General features: G+C 45.9%; 1 protein-coding gene across 1 annotated transcript in view; it reads right to left on the bottom strand.

Annotated features, from left to right (window-relative positions):
- LOC120046918 (teneurin-2-like) overlaps positions 1–23744 on the bottom strand; it is a 115172-nt gene that overhangs the window by 54776 nt on the left and 36652 nt on the right. The window contains exons 5-10 of the mRNA XM_038992466.1: positions 12155–12280; positions 11689–11894; positions 11103–11298; positions 10124–10225; positions 3482–3676; positions 140–340 (exon numbers count right to left, since the gene is read on the bottom strand). Of these exons, the coding sequence (XP_038848394.1) occupies positions 140–340; positions 3482–3676; positions 10124–10225; positions 11103–11298; positions 11689–11894; positions 12155–12280 (1026 nt within the window). The remainder of the gene's footprint in view (positions 1–139; positions 341–3481; positions 3677–10123; positions 10226–11102; positions 11299–11688; positions 11895–12154; positions 12281–23744) is intronic.

The following is a 23744-nucleotide window of genomic DNA, read 5'->3' as shown; positions in this document are numbered from 1 at the left end:
CCACCCAAACGGTAAGGCGTTAGCTGAGGTACCAACTTACAGAACAGTCTGGTTCTATCCAGTTAGGGTTAGAGGTAAAGGGTTAAGGTTAGGGGTTAGAGGTCAGAGGTTACAGATTACAGAATAGGGTACTACTGACCTACAGAGCAGTCTGGTCCCATCCAGTTGGGGTCACAGCTACAGAGGCCAGTGTCTGGTATGAATGCACCGTGGCCATGGCATTGGTCTGGGCATAGTGCCCGCTGCAGCTCACAGTGTGGGCCGCCCCAGCCGGGTTTACAGTGGCACTCCCCGTTCACACAGATACCATTATTAGAACAGGTCGGGTCCAGGCAGTCCACTACAGACAGAGAGGAGAAGAGAGAGAGGGAGAGGGGGAGGGGGGAAAGAGAGGGGGAGAGAGAAAGGGAGAGGGGGAGGGAGGGAAAGAGAAAGGGAGAAAAGAAGGAGAGAGAAAGAGGGAGAAAGAGAGGGGGAGAGAGAGAGAAAGATAATAATTTTTAAAATACTGAGAAATACTAGCTTCGTGTTTCCTTCATCTGATTTGCAGCATCTCGTAATACATGTTGGTAATTGTCTTCACACAGCCTTTCACAGGCATTTAATAAGTCAATACTTTTCACTCAGAAGGCTGCGTTTCCTCACATATAACCTTCCCTGTATCTTAGTGTGTGTGTGCTAATGCACTGGGGATAATCTGACATTGGCAGACTGGCTGACAGGCAGATGTGAGTATGAACAGTGAGTGAAAACCAATTTGACAAATTACCCCCTCCTGGCAAACTATACGCCCCCACTCCCCTCCTCCTCCTCTCATTCCCCAAATCCCCCTAACTCCCTCTTTTCGACACCTCCCCCCCTCTCTTCCTGTTTCTTTACCTCTCCCTCTCTCCCCCAACCCCCCTTTCCCTCTGCTGACTACCCACTCTCTCCCCTTCCCATCCTCCCCCAGCGCTCCCTCTCTCCACCTGTCTAAAACCTCCCTCCCCACTCATTTTCACACGCTGCTGTCTGGGCGCTCCATTCTGTTGGCGAGGCAGAAATGGAGGGTCACACGTATAGATTTATGTGTCATCGCCACTTCAGGTAAATTGTTTGAGTGACTCGGGCGTGATGGATATCACATTTAAGAGAGCGAGAAGGGGAAAAGGTGAATAAGAAACAGAGGGGGAAAGGAGGGGGTAAATGAAGAGTGGAGGAAAATGCTGACCCTGTTCTCTGCCCTCCTCTGCTTCTATATGTCACTTCTCTCTCTCTCTTTTCATCTACCTCTTTTCTTCTCTATCATGACCTTATGCTCGCATCTTCACTCCCTTCTTTCTGTCTTTCCACCTGTCCTCTCCCTCACCTCTTCAGATCTCAACCTGTCCTCTCCCTCACCTCTTCAGATCTCAACCTGTCCTCTCCCTCACCTCTTCAGATCTCAACCTGTCCTCTCCCTCACCTCTTCAGATCTCAACCTGTCCTCTCCCTCACCTCTTCAGATCTCAACCTGTCCTCTCCCTCACCTCTTCAGATCTCAACCTGTCCTCTCCCTCACCTCTTCAGATCTCAACCTGTCCTCTCCCTCACCTCTTCAGATCTCAACCTGTCCTCTCCCTCACCTCTTCAGATCTCAACCTGTCCTCTCCCTCACCTCTTCAGATCTCAACCTGTCCTCTCCCTCACCTCTTCAGATCTCAACCTGTTCTCTCCCTCACCTCTTCAGATCTCAACCTGTCCTCTCCCTCACCTCTTCAGATCTCAACCTGTCCTCTCCCTCACCTCTTCAGATCTCAACCTGTTCTCTCCCTCACCTCTTCAGATCTCAACCTGTCCTCTCCCTCACCTCTTCAGATCTCAACCTGTCCTCTCCCTCACCTCTTCAGATCTCAACCTGTTCTCTCCCTCACCTCTTCAGATCTCAACCTGTCCTCTCCCTCACCTCTTCAGATCTCAACCTGTCCTCTCCCTCACCTCTTCAGATCTCAACCTGTCCTCTCCCTCACCTCTTCAGATCTCAACCTGTCCTTTCCCTCACCTCTTCAGATCTCAACCTGTCCTCTCCCTCACCTCTTCAGATCTCAACCTGTCCTCTCCCTCACCTCTTCAGATCTCGACCTGTTCTCTCCCTCACCTCTTCAGATCTCAACCTGTCCTCTCCCTCACCTCTTCAGATCTCAACCTGTCCTCTCCCTCACCTCTTCAGATCTCAACCTGTCCTCTCCCTCACCTCTTCAGATCTCAACCTGTCCTCTCCCTCACCTCTTCAGATCTCAACCTGTTCTCTCCCTCACCTCTTCAGATCTCAACCTGTCCCCTCCCTCACCTCTTCAGATCTCAACCTGTCCTCTCCCTCACCTCTTCAGATCTCAACCTGTTCTCTCCCTCACCTCTTCAGATCTCAACCTGTCCTCTCCCTCACCTCTTCAGATCTCAACCTGTCCTCTCCCTCACCTCTTCAGATCTCAACCTGTCCTCTCCCTCACCTCTTCAGATCTCAACCTGTCCTTTCCCTCACCTCTTCAGATCTCAACCTGTCCTCTCCCTCACCTCTTCAGATCTCAACCTGTCCTCTCCCTCACCTCTTCAGATCTCAACCTGTTCTCTCCCTCACCTCTTCAGATCTCAACCTGTCCTCTCCCTCACCTCTTCAGATCTCAACCTGTCCTCTCCCTCACCTCTTCAGATCTCAACCTGTCCTCTCCCTCACCTCTTCAGATCTCAAGCTATCGATTACAATTTAAGGGGCCCTCCCCCCTCTCCTCTCTCCCTCTCCTCCCTCCCTCTCCTCTCTCTCTCACTCACCCTCTTTCTATTTCTCTCTCTCTCCCTCTTTCCCTCTACCCCTCTTTCCCTCTCCCTATACCCTTCTCTCTCTCTCACCCTCTCTCCCCTGCTCTCTCTCTACCCTCTCTCTCTTATTTCTCTCCCTACCTCCCTCTCTCTCTCTTCCCATCTCTCTCTCCCTCCCTCCCTTTATCTCTCTAGATCTCCAGAGTTAATGTGTAGCAGGCTGATCTGTCTTAACAGGATCAATGGAACAGTGATAATCACTTAATCAGACGTGATGTATCTGGCTGCTCCTCCATCCTTCATCTGTTTATAGAGAAACACAACGGGACCACTGGGGAGGCAGAGGACGCTATGACGAGCTGGGACTGGGAGGCTGCTGGTAACTGCTGTGTGTGTGTGTGTGTGTGTGTGTGTGTGTGTCTGTGTGTCTGTGTGTGTGTGATGTGATTGTTGAGTGTAAGGAGCTACACACTATCCATCTTCCATTCCATCACACACTCCCTGACACACACTACCCCTCCTCACACACACTCCCTGACACACACTACCCCTCCTCACACACACTCCCTGACACACACTACCCCTCCTCACACACACTCCCTGACACACACTACCCCTCCTCACACACACTCCCTGACACACACTACCCCTCCTCACACACCCCCACCAACCCACCCGCCCCCAAACACACACTCTCTCCCCTCACCTTTGGCACAGTTGTCTCCCTTGTACCCCAGGGAGCAGACACAGGTCCCGTCAGTGCAGGTCCCATGTCCACTACAGAGAGGGTCAATGCAGTGGGTGGTGGGGACGGCACACTCTGCTCCCTTCCATCCACTGTAGCAGATACAGGATCCCTTATCATACTGACCATTACCACTACACAGCACTGGACAGGCCTCTGGAGAGAGAGAGAGGGAGAGAGAGAGGGAGAGAGGGAGAAAGGAGAGAAAAAGAAAGAGAGAAATAGGGAAAGAGAGAGAGAGAAAAAGAGAGGGTGGAGAAGGAAAGATATAATGTATAGTAGAAAAGGAAAAAGGTATAAAGAGGTGGTCAGAGAAAAGTATGTCTGATGGTCATAGCAGAGTACATAACATCATGTCTGATGGTCATAGCAGAGTACATAACAGTATGTCTGATGGTCATAGCAGAGTACATAACAGTATGTCTGATGGTCATAGCAGAGTAAATAACAGTATGTCTGATGGTCATAGCAGAGTACATAACAGCATGTCTGATGGTCATAGCAGAGTAAATAACAGCATGTCTGAGGGTCATAGCAGAGTAAATAACAGTATGTCTGAGGGTCATAGCAGAGTACATAACAGCATGTCTGATGGTCATAGCAGAGTAAATAACAGTATGTCTGATGGTCATAGCAGAGTAAATAACAGTATGTCTGATGGTCATAGCAGAGTAAATAACATCATGTCTGATGGTCATAGCAGAGTAAATAACAGTATGTCTGATGGTCATAGCAGAGTAAATAACAGTATGTCTGATGGTCATAGCAGAGTACATAACATCATGTCTGATGGTCATAGCAGAGTAAATAACAGTATGTCTGATGGTCATAGCAGAGTAAATAACAGTATGTCTGATGGTCATAGCAGAGTAAATAACAGTATGTCTGATGGTCATAGCAGAGTAAATAACAGTATGTCTGATGGTCATAGCAGAGTACATAACAGTATGTCTGATGGTCATAGCAGAGTAAATAACAGTATGTCTGATGGTCATAGCAGAGTAAATAACAGTATGTCTGATGGTCATAGCAGAGTACATAACAGTATGTATGATGGTCATAGCAGAGTAAATAACAGTATGTATGATGGTCATAGCAGAGTACATAACAGTATGTCTGATGGTCATAGCAGAGTACATAACAGTATGTATGATGGTCATAGCAGAGTAAATAACAGTATGTATGATGGTCATAGCAGAGTACATAACAGTATGTCTGATGGTCATAGCAGAGTACATAACAGTATGTATGATGGTCATAGCAGAGTAAATAACAGTATGTATGATGGTCATAGCAGAGTACATAACAGTATGTCTGATGGTCATAGCAGAGTACATAACAGTATGTATGATGGTCATAGCAGAGTAATTAACAGTATGTATGATGGTCATAGCAGAGTACATAACAGTATGTCTGATGGTCATAGCAGAGTACATAACAGTATGTATGACGGTCATAGCAGAGTACATAACAGTATGTCTGATGGTCATAGCAGAGTACATAACAGTATGTCTGATGGTCATAGCAGAGTACATAACAGTATGTCTGATGGTCATAGCAGAGTACATAATAGTATGTCTGATGGTCATAGCAGAGTAAATAACAGTATGTATGATGGTCATAGCAGAGTACATAACAGTATGTCTGATGGTCATAGCAGAGTACATAACATTATGTCTGATGGTCATGGCAGAGTAAATAACAGTATGTCTGATGGTCATAGCAGAGTACATAACAGTATGTCTGATGGTCATAGCAGAGTACATAACAGTATGTCTGATGGTCATAGCAGAGTACATAACAGTATGTCTGATGGTCATAGCAGAGTAAATAACAGTATGTCTGATGGTCATAGCAGAGTACATAACAGTATGTCTGATGGTCAAAGCAGAGTACATAACAGTATGTCTGATGGTCATAGCAGAGTAAATAACAGCATGTCTGATGGTCATAGCAGAGTACATAACAGTATGTCTGATGGTCATAGCAGAGTACATAACAGTATGTATGATGGTCATAGCAGAGTAAATAACAGTATGTATGATGGTCATAGCAGAGTACATAACAGTATGTCTGATGGTCATAGCAGAGTACATAACAGTATGTATGGTGGTCATAGCAGAGTACATAACAGTATGTCTGATGGTCACAGCAGAGTACATAACAGTATGTCTGATGGTCATAGCAGAGTACATAACAGTATGTCTGATGGTCATAGCAGAGTACATAACAGTATGTCTGATGGTCATAGCAGAGTACATAACAGTATGTCTGATGGTCATAGCAGAGTACATAACAGTATGTCTGATGGTCATAGCAGAGTACATAACAGTATGTCTGATGGTCATAGCAGAGTACATAACATCATGTCTGTTGGTCATAGCAGAGTACATAACAGTATGTCTGATGGTCATAGCAGAGTACATAACAGTATGTCTGATGGTCATAGCAGAGTACATAACAGTATGTCTGATGGTCATAGCAGAGTAAATAACAGTATGTCTGATGGTCATAGCAGAGTACATAACATCATGTCTGATGGTCATAGCAGAGTACATAACAGTATGTCTGATGGTCATAGCAGAGTACATAACAGTATGTCTGATGGTCATAGCAGAGTAAATAACAGTATGTCTGATGGTCATAGCAGAGTACATAACAGTATGTCTGATGGTCATAGCAGAGTACATAACAGTATGTCTGATGGTCATAGCAGAGTACATAACAGTATGTCTGAGGGTTATGGTACGATCACGAATATCCTGTCAACGGGACATCAAAAACTGTAACATCTTATGTTTCACGGAATCGTCTCTGAATGATGACATGGATATCCAGCTAGCAGGATATACGCTGCACCGGCTAGATAGAACAGCACACTCCGGTAAGACGAGGGGGGGGGGGGGGGGGGGGGGGGGGGGTCTGTGCATATTTGTAAACAACAGCTGGTGCACAAAATCTAAGGAAGTCTGTAGATTTTGCTCGTCTGAAGTAGAGTATATTGTGATAAATTGCAGGCCACACTACTTGCCTAGAGATTTTTCAGCTATACTTTTCATGGCTGTTTATTTACCACCACAGACAGATGCTGGCACTAAGACCGCACTCAGTCAGCTGAATAAGGAAATAAGCAAACAGGAAACCACTCACCCAAAGGCGACACTCCTAGTGGCCGGAGACTTTAATGCAGGGAAACCTAAATCAGTTCTACCTAATTTCTATCAACATGTTAAATGTGCAACCAGAGGGAAAACAATTCTAGATCACCTGTAATCCACACACAGACGCGTACAAAGCTCTCCCTCGCCCTCCATTTGGTAAATCCGACCACAACTCTATCCTCCTGATTCCTGCTTACAAGCAGAAATTAAAGCAGGAAGCATCAGTGACTCAGAATATAAAAAAGTGGTCAGATGAAGCAGATGCTAAACTACAGGACTGTTTAGCTATCACAGACTGGAACATGTTCCGGGATTCTTCCAATGACATTGAGGAATACACCACATCAGTCACTGGCTTTATCAATAAGTGCATCGAGGATGTCGTCCCCACAGTGACTGTACGTACATACCCCAACCAGAAGCCACAACAAACTAGAATGGCCCAAACACACCAAGACAGTCGTGAAGAGGGAACGACAAAGCCTATTCCCCCTCAGGAAACTAAAAAGATTTGGCATGGGTCGTCAGATCCTCAAAAGGTTCTACAGCTGCACCATCGAGAACATCCTGACTGGTTGCATCACTGCCTGGTATGGCAACTGCTCGGCCTCCGACCGCAAGGCACTACAGAGGGTAGTGCGTACGGCCCAGCACATCACTGGGGCTAAGCTGCCTGCCATCCAGGACCTCTACACCAGGCGGTGTCAGAGGAAGGCCCTAAAAAAATTGTCAAAGACGCCAGCCACCCCAGTCATAGACTGTTCTCTCTACTACCGCATGGCAAGCGGTACCGGAGTGCCAAGGCTAGGACAAAAAGGCTTCTTAACAGTTTTTACCCCCAAGCAATAAGACTCCTGAACAGGTAATCAAATGGCTACCTGGACTATTTGCATTGTGTGTCCCCCCACCCACCACCCACCAACCCCTCTTTTACGCTACTGCTACTCTCTGTTTATCATATATGCATAGTCACTTTCACCATATCTACATGTACATACTACCTCAATCAGCCTGACTAACCGGTGTCTGTATGTAGCCTCACTACTTTTATAGCCTTGCTACTGTATATAGCCTGTCTTTTTACTGCCTTTTTATTTCTTTACCTACCTATTGTTCACCTAACACCTTTTTTGCACTATTGGTTAGAGCCTGTAAGTAAGCATTTCACTGTAAGGTCTACTACACCTGTTGTATTCGGCGCACGTGACAAATACACTTTGATTTGATTTGATTTCATAGCAGAGTAAATAACAGTATGTCTGATGGTCATAGCAGAGTAAATAACAGTATGTCTGATGGTCATAGCAGAGTAAATAACAGTATGTCTGATGGTCATAGCAGAGTACATAACAGTATGTATGATGGTCATAGCAGAGTAAATAACAGTATGTATGATGGTCATAGCAGAGTACATAACATCATGTCTGATGGTCATAGCAGAGTAAATAACAGTATGTCTGATGGTCATAGCAGAGTAAATAACAGTATGTCTGATGGTCATAGCAGAGTAAATAACAGTATGTCTGATGGTCATAGCAGAGTAAATAACAGTATGTCTGATGGTCATAGCAGAGTACATAACAGTATGTCTGATGGTCATAGCAGAGTAAATAACAGTATGTCTGATGGTCATAGCAGAGTACATAACAGTATGTATGATGGTCATAGCAGAGTAAATAACAGTATGTATGATGGTCATAGCAGAGTACATAACAGTATGTCTGATGGTCATAGCAGAGTACATAACAGTATGTATGATGGTCATAGCAGAGTAAATAACAGTATGTATGATGGTCATAGCAGAGTACATAACAGTATGTCTGATGGTCATAGCAGAGTACATAACAGTATGTATGATGGTCATAGCAGAGTAAATAACAGTATGTATGATGGTCATAGCAGAGTACATAACAGTATGTCTGATGGTCATAGCAGAGTACATAACAGTATGTATGACGGTCATAGCAGAGTACATAACATTATGTCTGATGGTCATAGCAGAGTACATAACAGTATGTCTGATGGTCATAGCAGAGTACATAACAGTATGTCTGATGGTCATAGCAGAGTACATAATAGTATGTCTGATGATCATAGCAGAGTAAATAACAGTATGTATGATGGTCATAGCAGAGTAAATAACAGTATGTCTGAGGGTCATAGCAGAGTAAATAACAGCATGTCTGATGGTCATAGCAGAGTAAATAACAGCATGTCTGATGGTCATAGCAGAGTACATAACAGTATGTCTGATGGTCATAGCAGAGTACATAACATTATGTCTGATGGTCATGGCAGAGTAAATAACAGTATGTCTGATGGTCATAGCAGAGTACATAACAGTATGTCTGATGGTCATAGCAGAGTACATAACAGTATGTCTGATGGTCATAGCAGAGTACATAGCAGTATGTCTGATGGTCATAGCAGAGTAAATAACAGTATGTCTGATGGTCATAGCAGAGTACATAACGGTATGTCTGATGGTCAAAGCAGAGTACATAACAGTATGTCTGATGGTCATAGCAGAGTACATAACAGTATGTCTGATGGTCATAGCAGAGTACATAACAGTATGTCTGATGGTCATAGCAGAGTAAATAACAGTATGTCTGATGGTCATAGCAGAGTACATAACAGTATGTCTGATGGTCATAGCAGAGTAAATAACAGTATGTCTGATGGTCATAGCAGAGTACATAACAGTATGTCTGATGGTCATAGCAGAGTAAATAACAGCATGTCTGATGGTCATAGCAGAGTACATAACAGTATGTCTGATGGTCATAGCAGAGTACATAACAGTATGTATGATGGTCATAGCAGAGTAAATAACAGTATGTATGATGGTCATAGCAGAGTACATAACAGTATGTCTGATGGTCATAGCAGAGTACATAACAGTATGTATGATGGTCATAGCAGAGTACATAACAGTATGTCTGATGGTCATAGCAGAGTACATAACAGTATGTCTGATGGTCATAGCAGAGTACATAACAGTATGTATGACGGTCATAGCAGAGTACATAACAGTATGTCTGATGGTCATAGCAGAGTACATAACAGTATGTCTGATGGTCATAGCAGAGTACATAACAGTATGTCTGATGGTCATAGCAGAGTACATAACAGTATGTCTGATGGTCATAGCAGAGTACATAACAGTATGTCTGATGGTCATAGCAGAGTACATAACAGCATGTCTGAGGGTCATGAGGGTGCGTGTGTGTATGTGTGAGCGGTAGAGAGAGAGAGAGAGAGCAACAGTGACATGTAGAGTAATTACACAGAGAGGTAACTAAACTATTAATCAGTGAACAGTCTTCTTCCCCAGGTGAACTAAGAGACATGTTGGCTTTAAACTGCCATGTATCACAGTTCTGTCTCTACACAGCCCCAAGCTGCACACTATCCTGAGTGTGTGAGTCTGCGTGCCTACCTTTGGAGCAGTCCATGCCATGGAACCCAGGGAAGCAGTGACACACACCAGACACACACTCTCCGTTGCCATGACAATTACGGGGACACTCCTGTACCGAGTCTGCAAAGGGAGAAGAAAGAGAGAAGTAAAGAAGGAGATAGATTGGATAAGAGGGAAATAAAGAGAGATTGAGAGAAGAGTGTCAAACTCCAGCCTGTAGTCATTTAGCTCAACAACACAACAATTCATTCATATTGTTCATATTTCATGTTCTCACAGCAAACTCATAAACCATCAGCATGTATGTTTCTTCCACTGTTCCTCTTACAGGTAGTACCTCCATCCATCTGTCTATCTAAATCATGTTTCTCTCCGGGGCCATCAATACTTTATTCAGGTGCATGTGTTCTTCTCCACATTCTACCTTTGTGTGTGAGTGTTTGTGTATTTTCAGCACTCTACCCATGTCTACGTGGTTTGTGTGAGGAAAACAGGTTTGGACAAGAACAGGAGGTTTTGAGGTTTTCACTCTCTCCACCACATTTACTCTCTCCACTCTCTCCACTTCCCTCTCTCTCTCCACCCCATTTACTCTCTACACCCCTCTCTCTCTCCACCCCATTTACTCTCTCCATCCCTCTCTCTCTCCACCCCATTTACTCTCTCCACTCTCTCCATCCCTCTCTCTCCACCCCATTTACTCGCTCCACTCTCCACTTCCCTCTCTCTCTCCACCCCATTTAATCTCTCCACTCTCTCCACTCTCTCCATCCCTCTCTCTCTCCGCCCCATTTACTCTCTCCACTCTCACCACTTCCCTCTCCCTCTCCACCCCATTTACTTTCTCCACTCTCTTCACTTCCCTCTCTCTCTCCACCCCATTTACTCTCTCCACTCTCACCACTTCCCTCTCTCTCTCCACCCCATTTACTCTCTCCACCCCTCTCTCTCTCCACCCCATTTACTCTCTCCCCCTCCCTCTCTCTCTCTCTCTTACCCATTACAGCAGTGTTGAAGGAGACGGTCTCTCTTTCTCGTCCGTCATTGTAGAAGGCTAGATGCCATGCTCCCGGGTCCAGGTACTGAACAAACACTGCTTCGTTTAGAACCACAGTCTGGATGCTGCGACGTTCTCGAGGAGACTCAACAACACTCCACTTCTCTTTACCGTCCAAGCGTTCCATGTAGTCATACTGCAGGAGGAGAGACAATTACACTTTCAGGAAGCTCAGACCGGGAAGTCAATTCAATTCCATAAGTGTGTGTATACTGTAAGTGTGTGTGCAGTCCAGTGTTGTGTAACTGTGTATGTGGTGCATACTGAACTTCAATTGTGTTGTTCAATTGTGTGTGTTGTGTGTGTATTGGTGTGTGTCAATTCAGGAAGTAAACTGAAATTCTAATTTAATAACTAAAAAAATGTAATCTATTTACAACAACTTCTTAATAAACAAGTAGAAGATATTTATTACTGTTTTTCCATTTTAAAATTTTATATTCAATTTTAAATTCAAATCACTTCCTGAATTGACTGCATTCAATTTGAATTGCCCCCAACCCAGGGGTGTGTTATAACAGTCTACCTGTGCGTGTGAGGGGGGAAGGCCCTTGCGGATGTAGACCCCGAACAGAGCATCTTTCCCCAGGGAGATGTTGAACTTGAGGAACTGCGGCTGGGCCAGGTGAAGCAGAGACCTCCAGAACATCCCTGGAGGAATCTCCTGACTCACCCTCCTCCCCACCTCCACATCCCCACTGTCTATACTGCTGTTAGGACCTTGCCATGGAGCTATGGGAGAGGAGAGGAGAGCGAGAGAGAGAGAAAAGAGAGAGTTGAAGAGAGGAGAGGAGAGGATCATCACAATGTCAGTAAGCAGTAATCACATAGCAAAACCATTAATACATTGAAAGTTTGCATTCTGGGAAAATGAGTTCTGAACTATGTATCTCTGCCCAGTAGAACTACAGTACAATGCTAGAAGAAAAATAGTCTTGTAGTTGTGCCGGAGCCGGCAGGTGTGTTGTGGGTGCTAGTGTTGTAGTTCTCACCTCTGCCTCCAGAGGGCAGTGTGGCCACATCACTGTTGACAGCTAGTCCTGCAGTACTCAGACCGTTGTTCAACACAGGGCCTTCAGAGGGCTGCAGTTGCCACGTCAGATCCAACAGGTTAATGGCTAGACAAAGGGGAGGAGAGGGGGATGGTAGGGGGGAGGAGTATTTGTTATTTAATTTTCAGGCAGATAGAAATTGCACAGATCGTACTGACCTAGAAGAGATGAGAAAATTACAGGCATACTTTTCTTTACCTCTCTCACTTTATTTTCCCTCCCTCTTCTCTCTCTCTCTCTCTCTCTCTCTCTCTCTCTCTCTCTCTCCCTCCCTCCCTCCCTCCCTCCCTCCCCAGACAGGATACCAGTCTCTGTTTGGGAGTCTTGGCACAAGCTCACAGTGAGCAAGTAACAGATGAAAAGAAAACTCTCTGCCTCTTTCGTTCTCTCGCTCTTCTCCTCCTTTGTGTTCTGTTGTGTTATTGTGCTGGTGGATGAGTTTGTCAGCTCTTTATTTTTTCTCTCTCTCTCTGGCTCCCTTGTTCTTTTGAAGTCCCTGCCAAGCAACTTTCTCACAAAGGAAGAAATAGGAACTGAAATCAATTAATTGAAGTTCAGAGGAAATAAACAGACAAGGAAGCATTTGAGTGTTACACAGATTTGGGAAGGGCACGGGTGTTGCTGAATCATATTGCTATCCGTTATTGTCCGTTCACCAAAGGAGTGTGAGGGTTTGTGTCAGTGCGTGTGCGTGTGCGCGCGTGTGCGTGTGCGCGTGTGCGTGTGCGCGTGTGCATGTGTGTGTGTGCACAGTGCTACCAGGTACTATGTGTTTATGGTAGGAGTATGGTCACGTGCGGTCGAAGGATGTGTTGACCACTATAGACATTCTCATTATGTGTGTATTGACAACCTGTCCCATCCTCACAACCTGTCCCATCATGACTACCTGTCCCATTCTCACTACCTAACCCATCCTGACTACCTGTCCCATTATGAGTACCTGTCCCATTCTCACTACCTGTTCCATTCTCACTACCTGTCCCATCCTGACTGCCTGTCCCATCCTCACTACCTGTCCCATCCTCACTGCCTGTCCCATCCTCACTACCTGTCCCATCCTGACTACCTGTCCCATCCTCACTGCCTGTCCCATCCTGACTACCTGTCCCATTCTCACTACCTGTTCCATTCTCACAACCTGTCCCATTCTCACTGTCTGTCCCATTCTCACAACCTGTCCCATCTTGACTACCTGTCCCATTCTCACTACCTGTCTCATTCTCACAGAGTGATCTGTTTATGTATTCACCACCAGGATGCTTATATTCATTCTGCACATCTCATACCCTTTCAAATCAAATCAGCAATAATCAGTGTTTTTTAAGTAAGAAAATAATTGCTAAATTTAATAAATAAACTAAGCAAAAAAAAGTAACACAATAAAATAACAATAATAAGGCTGTATTCCATGGGGTCCATTTGCAGGGGTACGGGTTAGTCGAGGTTATTGAGGTAGTATGTATATGTAGATAGGGGTAAAGTGACTATGCATAGATAATAAACAGCGACTAGCAGCAATGTAAAAAAGGGGGTCAATGCAAATAGTCTGGGTAGCCATTTGATTAACTGTTTAGCAGTCTTATGGCTTGGGGGTAGACGCTGTTAACAAGACTTTTGGACATAACAAAGGTACCGCTTGCCGTGTGGTAGCAGAGAGAAAATTCTATGACTTGAGTGGCTGGAGTCTTTGATAATTGTTAGGGCCTTCCTCTGACACCGCCTGGTATAGAGGTCCTGGATGGCAGGAAGCTTGGCCCCAGTGATGTACTGGGCCATACACACTGCCCGCACTACCCTCTGTAGTGCCTTGCGGTCGGATGCCGAGCAGTTGCCAAGCCAAGCAGTGATGCAACCAGTCAGGATGCTCTCGATGGTGCAGCTGTATACATTTTGAGGAACTGAGGACCCATTCCAAATCATTTCAGTCTCCTGAGCGGGAATAGGCTTTGTCATGCCCTCTTAACGACTGTCTTGGTGTGTTTGGACTATGATAGTTTGTTTGTAATGTGGACACCAAAGAACTTCAATCTGCTCCACTACAGCCCCATTGATCTGAATGGGGGAGTGCTTGGCCCTCCTTTTCCTGTAGTCCACGATCAGCTCCGTTGTCTTGCTCACGTTGAGGGAGTGATTGTTGTCCTGGCACCACACTTCCAGATCTCTGACCTCCTCCCTATAGACTGTCTCATCATTGTCGGTGATCAGGCCTACCACTGTTGTGTCATTGGCAAACTTAATGATGGTGTTGGAGTCGTGTGTGGCCACGCAGACATGGGTGAGCAGGGAGTACAGGAGGGGACTAAGCACGCACCCATAAGGGAGCCCCCCCCATGTTGAGGATCAGCTTGGCAGATGTGTTGTTGCCTACCCTTACCACCTAGTGGCGGCCCATCAGCAAGTCCAGGATCCTGTTGCAGAGGGAGGTGTTTAGTCCCAGGATCCTTAGCTTAGTGATGAGCTTTGAGGGCACTATGGTGTTGAATGCTGAGCTGTAGTCAACGAACAGAATTTTCAGGTAGGTGTTGCTTTTGTTCAGGTGGGGAAGGGCAGTGTGGAGTGCAATAGAGATTGCATCATCTGTGGACAGGGACTATGGTGGTCTGTTTGAAACATGTAGGTAATACAGACTCGGTCAGGGAGAGGTTGAAAATGTCAGTGAAGACACTTGCCAGTTGGTCAGCGCATGCTCTGAGAATGCGTTCTGGTAATTCGTCTGGCCCTGTGGCCTTTTGAATGTTGATCTGTTTAAAGGTTTTACTCACATCGGCTACGGAGAGCGTGACCACACAGTCTTCCAGTATAGCTGGTGCTCTCATGCATGGTTCAGTGGTGCTTGCCTCGAAGCGAGCATGGAAGGCATTTAGCTTGTTTGGTAGGCTCACTGGGCAGCTCGCGGCTGGGTTTCCCTTTGTAATCCGTAATAGTTTGCAATCCCTGCGGTGCCACATCCGACAAGCGTCAGAGCCGGTGTAGTAGGATTCAATCTTAGTCCTGTATTGAAGCTTTGCCACCCCTTGTCTTACCGGAGGTTGCTGTTCTGTCTTGCTGATGCACCGAAAACCCAGCCAACTGTATATTATCCATGTCTTCGTTTAGCCACAACTCAGTCATGAGAGACATTGTCTCACACACACATTTATGGACACACACACACACACACACACATACACACACGTGTGTTGTACTATCCTTGTGGGGACCAAACAATTAATTCCCATTCAAAATTATATTTTCCCTAACCCTAACTTTAACCTAACCTTAACCCCTAAAACTAAACCTCCTAACTCTAATTCTAACTCTAACCCTAATCCCAAGATCACACAGTCCCACAAAGAGTTTTAAAACAAATCAAACATTGATAAACTCCCATATCTCCTAGATTTGTGGCTCGTTACCATGAGAAAAGGGCAGCCCGTGGAGCACAAACAACACTGTAAATAACACCTGTATTTATCTGTTTATTTCGTACTACAATATTGCTAAAACACATAGCTGCTAATATAACACTTGAATTGTCTTTATCTTTTTGAAACCTTTTTGAGTGCAAGGTTTACAGTTCATTTGGAATAGGTTTTTGTTGATATTGTTTTGTGTCTTCGTTTGTTAATTGAACTTGCTTTGGCACTTTAAACATACACTAAATATACAAAAGTATGTGCACACCCCTTCAAATGAGTTGATTCGGCTATTTCAGCCACACCCGTTGCTGACAGGTGTATAAAATTGAGCACACAGCCATGCAATCTCCATAGACAAACATTGCAGTAGATTGGCCTTACTGAAGAGTAACTTTCAACGTGGCACCGTCATAGGATGCCACCTTTCTAACAAGTCAGTTTGTCAAATTTCTACCCTGCCAGAGCTGCCCTGGTCAACTGTAAGTGCTGTTTTTGTGAAGTGGAAACGTCTAGGAGCAACAATGGCTCAGCTGCAAAGTGGTAGGCCACACAAGCTCACAGAACGGGACCAACAAGTGCTGAAGAGCGTAAACATCGCCTGTCCTCAGTTGCAACACTCTCTACCGAGTTCCAAACTGCCTCTGGAAGCAACGTCAACACAAGAACTGTTCGTCGGGAGCTTCATGAAATGGGTTTCCATGGCCGAGCAGCCTCACACAAGCCTAAGATCACCATATGCAATGCCAAGCATCGGCTGGAGTGGTGTAAAGCCTGTGCACAAAGTGAGGTCCATACAGAAATAGTTTGTCGAGATTGGTGTGGAAGAACTTGACTGGCTGACACAGAGTCCTGACCTCAACCACATCGAACACCTTTGGGATGAATTGGAATGCCGACTGTGAGCCAGGCCTAATCGCCCAACATCAGTGCCTGACCTCACCAATGCTCTTGTGGCTGAATGGAAGCAAGTCCCCACAGCAATGTTCCAACATCTAGTAGAAAGCCTTCCCAGAAGAGTGGAGGCTGTTTTAGCAGCAAAGGGGGGACTGACTCCATATTAATACCCATGATTTTGGAATGAGATGTTCGACAAGCAGGTGTCCACATACGTTTGGTCATTTAGTGTATGTTTCCCATGCCCTTTGAATTGAATTTAGAGAGAGACAGAGAGACAGAGAGAGAGGGAGAGAGGGGAGACAGAGAGAGAGGGGAGACAGAGAGACAGAGAGAGAGGGGAGACAGATGTAGCTAATAGAGGGGTAAGTGTAAGGTTTAGGGGTTGTCCCGCAAGGGTGAATCTTACTCCCTCCGTCTCCCCCGCTCCTACCCTCCGTCCCTCCCTCGGTCCTGGTCAAAGGAAAGCGCTGACACTGCAGGTGCTACGTGGCCTCCACTGTCAGCTCTTTTATTTGTCACCCCACCGCCAAGAGAGAGAGCGAAAGAGTGAGAGAGAGAGCAGGAGAAAAGAACAGGCGTTTCTACAGAAAGAACCAATGCTCTCTCTCACTCTCATTCTCTGATTCTTTCTTTCTCTGGTCCCTCTGCTGCCCTTCATCCTCTTCCTTTTCCTTCATACTCTTCCCTCTCCTTCATCATCTTCCCTCTCCTTCATCATCTTCCTTTTCCTTCATACTCTTCCCTCTCCTTCATCATCTTCCTTTTCCTTCATACTCTTCCCTCTCCTTCATCCTCTTCCCTTTCCTTCATCCTCTTCCCTCCTCTATACTCTTCCCTCCTCTTTATCCTCTTCCCTCTCCTTCATCCTCTTCCCTCTCCTTCATCATCTTCCCTTTCCTTCATCATCTTCCCTCTCATTCATCCTCTTCCCTCTCCTTCATCCTCTTCCCTCTCCTTCATCCTCTTCCCACTCCTTCATACTCTTCCCTTTCCTTCATACTCTTCCCTCTCCTTCATCCTCTTCCCTCTCATTCATCCTCTTCCTTCTCCTTCATCCTCTTCCCTCTCCTTCATCCTCTTCCCACTCCTTCATCCCCTTCCCTTTCCTTCATACTCTTCCCTCTCCTTCATCCTCTTCCCTCCTCTTCATCCTCTTCCCTCTCCTTCATCCTCTTCCCTCTCCTTCATCTCTTCTCTCTCATTCATCCTCTTCCTTCTCCTTCATACTCTTCCCTCTCCTTCATCCTCTTCCCTCTCATTCATCCTTCCCTCTCCTTCATCCTCTTCCCTCTCCTTCATACTCTTCCCTCTCCTTCATCCTCTTCCCTCTCATTCATCCTTCCCTCTCCTTCATCCTCTTCCCTCTCCTTCATCCTCTTCCCTCTCCTTCATCCTCTTCCCACTCCTTCATCCTCTTCCCTTTCCTTCATACTCTTCCCTCTCCTTCATCCTCTTCCCTCCTCTTCATCCTCTTCCCTCTCCTTCATCCTCTTCCCTCGCCTTCATCTCTTCCCTCTCATTCATCCTCTTCCTTCTCCTTCATCCTCTTCCCTCTCCTTCATCCTCTTCCCTCTCCTTCATCCTCTTCCCTCTCCTTCATACTCTTCCCTCTCCTTCATCCTCTTCCCTCTCATTCATCCTTCCCTCTCCTTCATCCTCTTCCCTCTCCTTCATCCTCTTCCCTCTCCTTCATCCTCTTCCCTCTCCTTCATCCTCTTCCCTCTCCTTCATCCTCTTCCCTCTCCTTCATCCTCTTCCCTCTCCTTCATCCTCTTACCTCTCCTTCATCCTCTTACCTCTCCTTCATCCTCTTACCTCTCCTTCATCCTCTTCCCTCTCCTTCATCCTCTTCCCTCTCCTTCATCCTCTTCCCTCTCCTTCATCCACTTCCCTCTCCTTCATCCTCTTCCTTCTCCTTCATCCTCTTCCCTCTCCTTCATCCTCTTCCCTTTCCTTCATACTCTTCCCTCCTCTTCATCGTCTTCCCTTTCCTTCATCCACTTCCCTCTCATTTAATTCATCTTTTCATATATTTTGTCTGTTAGATAAAAACATAGGGAACAAATTCTGATGGCAATCACACACGTAAGCAAGTGTGTGTTTGTGTGTGTCTGACCATATGTGTGTGTGTGTGTATGTATGTGTATGTGTTTGTGTGAGTGAGTGTGTGTGTGTGTGTGTGTATGTGTGTGTGTTTGTGTATGTGTGTTGTGTGTGTATGTGTGAGTGAGTGAGTGTGTATGTTTTTTGTATGTGTGAGTGTGTATGTATGTATGTATGTATGTATGTGTGTGTGTGTGTGTGTGTGTGTGTGTGTGTGTGTGTGTGTGTGTGTGTGTGTGTGTGTGTGTGTGTGAGTGAGTGAGTGAGTGAGTGAGTGAGTGAGTGAGTGAGTGAGTGAGTGAGTGAGTGAGTGAGTGAGTGAGTGAGTGAGTGAGTGAGTGAGTGAGTGAGTGAGTGAGGTTGAACCCCTGGCCTATAGAAGGTACTCTTGGTCCTTTCCTACACTGCGGTAAAGACTGGCTCAGCAGGTTTGTTAAAAATAGACACACACACACACACACACACACACACACACACACACACACACACACACACACACACACACACACACACACACACACACACACACACACACACACACACACACACACACACACTTTCACACACACACGCACACACACACTTTCACACACACACGCACACACACACGCACACACAAAAGCACACGCACACGCACACACAGACACAGACGCACACACACACACACACACGCACGCACACAGTGGATCAGAGAGGCGGGCCTAACGAGGCAGAGTGTTTGATAAAAAATAGATCAGTGGGTGCATGAGGGTTTATTTCATCTTAATGTTTAATTCACAGTGGCAAAGTGGTCCGTGGCAACACCCTGGTATCAACATGTGTTACCCTACCTGCTATACACCACATCTAAGACAGCTCTGGAACACGTGTAATCCTCGGACAGGGGAAGAAAAAGGAGAAAGAGGGAAGGAGGGATAGGGAGAGGGAAGGAGGGAAAGAGAGAGGGAAGGAGGGAAAGAAAGAGGGAAGGAAAGAAAGAGAGAGGGAAGGAGCAAGGGGAGAGAGATGAAAAAGGAGACAGAGAAGGATAAGGTGAGAAGAGGAGAGAGAGAGGAAGGAGAGAGATGTGAAAAGGGAGAAGAGAGAGGGAGGAATGGGATAGGGATAGAGAAAATGAGAGGAGGTGGATGAGAGGGGGAAAATGAGAAAGGGAAGGTGAGAAAGAGGAAAGGGAGAGAGGGGGAGAAGGGGGAGGATGGAGGCTGCGGTAAATGGGTTTTCTATGATTCATTTTCAGAAGGAACGGACAGAATATCTCCCTGGGGGGGTCGAGAGAGAAGACAGAGAAGAGGAAAGACAGGAAAGAAGAGAAACACACAGAGGAATCAATCACCCCAACTTCCTCGTACACCAGTACACTGACTCGGTACCACTACTCCTGTATACAACTACCTCGTACACCAGCACACTGACTCGGTACCACTACTCCTGTATACAACTACCTCGTACACCAGTACACTGACTCGGTACCACTACTCCTGTATACAACTACCTCGTACACCAGCCCACTGACTCGGTACCACTACTCCTGTATACAACTACCTCGTACACCAGCACACTGACTCGGTACCACTACTCCTGTATACAACTACCTCGTACACCAGTACACTGACTCGGTACCACTACTCCTGTATACAACTACCTCGTACACCAGTACACTGACTCGGTACCACTACTCCTGTATACAACTACCTCGTACACCAGTACACTGACTCGGTACCACTACTCCTGTATACAACTACCTCGTACACCAGCCCACTGACTCGGTACCACTACTCCTGTATACAACTACCTCGTACACCAGTACACTGACTCGGTACCACTACTCCTGTATACAACTACCTCGTACACCAGTACACTGACTCGGTACCACTACTCCTGTATACAACTACCTCGTACACCAGCACACTGACTCGGTACCACTACTCCTGTATACAACTACCTCGTACACCAGTACACTGACTCGGTACCACTACTCCTGTATACAACTACCTCGTACACCAGTACACTGACTCGGTACCGCTACTCCTGTATACAACTACCTCGTACACCAGTACACTGACTCGGTACCACTACTCCTGTATACAACTACCTCGTACACCAGTACACTGACTCGGTACCACTACTCCTGTATACAACTACCTCGTACACCAGTACACTGACTCGGTACCACTACTCCTATATACAACTACCTCGTACACCAGCCCACTGACTCGGTACCACTACTCCTGTATACAACTACCTCGTACACCAGTACACTGACTCGGTACCACTACTCCTGTATACAACTAGCTCGTACACCAGTACACTGACTCGGTACCACTACTCCTGTATACAACTACCTCGTACACCAGTACACTGACTCGGTACCACTACTCCTGTATACAACTTCCTCGTACACCAGCACACTGACTCGGTACCACTACTCCTGTATACAACTACCTCGTACACCAGTACACTGACTCGGTACCACTACTCCTGTATACAACTACCTCGTACACCAGCACACTGACTCGGTACCACTACTCCTGTATACAACTACCTCGTACACCAGTACACTGACTCGGTACCACTACTCCTGTATACAACTACCTCGTACACCAGCACACTGACTCGGTACCACTACTCCTGTATACAACTACCTCGTACACCAGTACACTGACTCGGTACCACTACTCCTGTATACAACTAGCTCGTACACCAGCCCACTGACTCGGTACCACTACTCCTGTATACAACTACCTCGTACACCAGTACACTGACTCGGTACCACTACTCCTGTATACAACTACCTCGTACACCAGCACACTGACTCGGTACCACTACTCCTGTATACAACTACCTCGTACACCAGCCCACTGACTCGGTACCACTACTCCTGTATACAACTACCTCGTACACCAGTACACTGACTCGGTACCACTACTCCTGTATACAACTACCTCGTACACCAGTACACTGACTCGGTACCGCTACTCCTGTATACAACTACCTCGTACACCAGTACACTGACTCGGTACCACTACTCCTGTATACAACTAGCTCGTACACCAGTACACTGACTCGGTACCACTACTCCTGTATACAACTACCTCGTACACCAGCACACTGACTCGGTACCACTACTCCTGTATACAACTACCTCGTACACCAGCACACTGACTCGGTACCACTACTCCTGTAAATAGCCTCGTTATTGTTATTTATTGTGCTATTTTCTTGTGTTACTATTTTATTTGTATCTATTTGTTAATTGTTTTAACTGCATTGTTGGGAAAGGGCTCGTAAGAAAGTATTTCACGGTATTCCACAATTGTATTTTATTTGAAAGAGAAGAGGAAGTGAAGGAGAAGAGGGAGAGGAGAGAGAGGAGAGGGCAGGAGGGCAGAATAATGAGATGAGTAGTCCATTGTTTGGACAGCCAATCACACAGAGTCATCAAGCCATTTTCATAAGGACAGACAGACCAGAAACTAGGTGTTCATGTGTGTGTATGTGTCGGTGTCATCACCACTCTGCTCTCTGGAACATGTTCAAAGACCATCACCCTTCTCCCCCTCCCTTACTCCCCCCTTACCTCCCTACCTCCTCCGCTATGAAAAACCAACTGACATTTACTCCTGAGGTACTGACCTGTTGCACCCTTGAAAACCGTTGTGATTATTATTTGACTCTGCTAGTCATCTATGAACGTTTGAACATCTTGAAGAATGATCTGGCCTTAATGACCACGCACTCTTATAATCTCCACCCGGCACAGCCAGAAGAGGACTGGCCACCCGTCAGAGCCTGGTTCCTCTCTAGGTTTCTTCCTAGGTTCCTGCCTTTCTAGGGAGTTCTTCCTGGCCACTGTGCTTCTACATCTGCATTGCTTGCTGTTTGGGGTTTTAGGCTGGGTTTCTGTATAGCACTTTGTGACATCTGCTGATGTAAAAAGGGCTTTATAAAAACATTTGATTTGATTCCTCCCCCTCTCCTCCTCTCCCTGTCGGTCCTTTCTGGTGTCCATGGTGATAGATAGAATAGTATGGCAGATGTTCCAGAGTTCTCAGTGTTCCAATTCCACATAAACAAAGGCTGGCTGTTATCTCTGACATTCCAACAGAGCCTTGTTGAACGTTACCTTGGATTCTACCACTATGATAAAAGGCTGGGGTCCACTCCAGTTCGAATGCATGATCCCTGGACAGACACTCATAGCTCTCTCAAACAATGCCTTGGGTCTGACCCATTGATGTATGTATAGATGTTCAGATGTGTATAGAGTGCATTACAGGATGGCTTTATACCCCTCAAATTCAAATATGGAGCTTGACCACAGTTTTTATACTACCCTTCTAATCAGGGACTGATCTAGACCTGGGACACCAGGTGTTTGCAATTCATTATCAGGTAGAACAGAAAAGCAACAGTGATCTGGACCTTCTAGGATAACATTTGAATATCCCTGATTTAGACCATTTTCTTGACAATCTGAAATCCGGCTAAACCATCAAACCCCAATAAACAGGTAAAAAGACTGAGAAAAATCAAATCAAACACAAATAGACTCACATTTCCACATGACACAACATGGATAATGATTACTGCAGTCACTGACTATAGTAGACATTCATCTTTTCACTACTAGTACAATTCTTATACGCCGCGGGAAAAAATTATGTAATTACCGGCTTCACTGACGCAATCTAATGAGGAAGTGTTGTGTGCAGGCACCCTTTCCACATACCAGGCACAACGGAGGAGATGGAAAACACAAACACAGGACCAATGAAACACCAGGCACAACAGAGGAGATGGAAAACACAAACACAGGACCAATGAAACACCAGGCACAACAGAGGAGATGGAAAACACAAACACAGGACCAATGAAACACCAGGCACAACGGAGGAGATGGAAAACACAAACACAGGACCAATGAAACACCAGGCACAACAGAGGAGATGGAAAACACAAACACAGGACCAATGAAACACCAGGCACAACAGAGGAGATGGAAAACACAAACACAGGACCAATGAAACACCAGGCACAACGGAGGAGATGGAAACACAAACACAGGACCAATGAAAACACCAGCACAACGAGGAGATGGAAAACACAAACACAGGACCAATGAAACACCA

This window comes from Salvelinus namaycush, chromosome 5, assembly GCF_016432855.1.
Source record: "Salvelinus namaycush isolate Seneca chromosome 5, SaNama_1.0, whole genome shotgun sequence".
Taxonomy (NCBI): domain Eukaryota; kingdom Metazoa; phylum Chordata; class Actinopteri; order Salmoniformes; family Salmonidae; genus Salvelinus; species Salvelinus namaycush.
The sequence above is the reverse complement of the archived record's forward strand: the minus strand, read 5'-3'. Positions and strand labels throughout refer to the sequence as shown.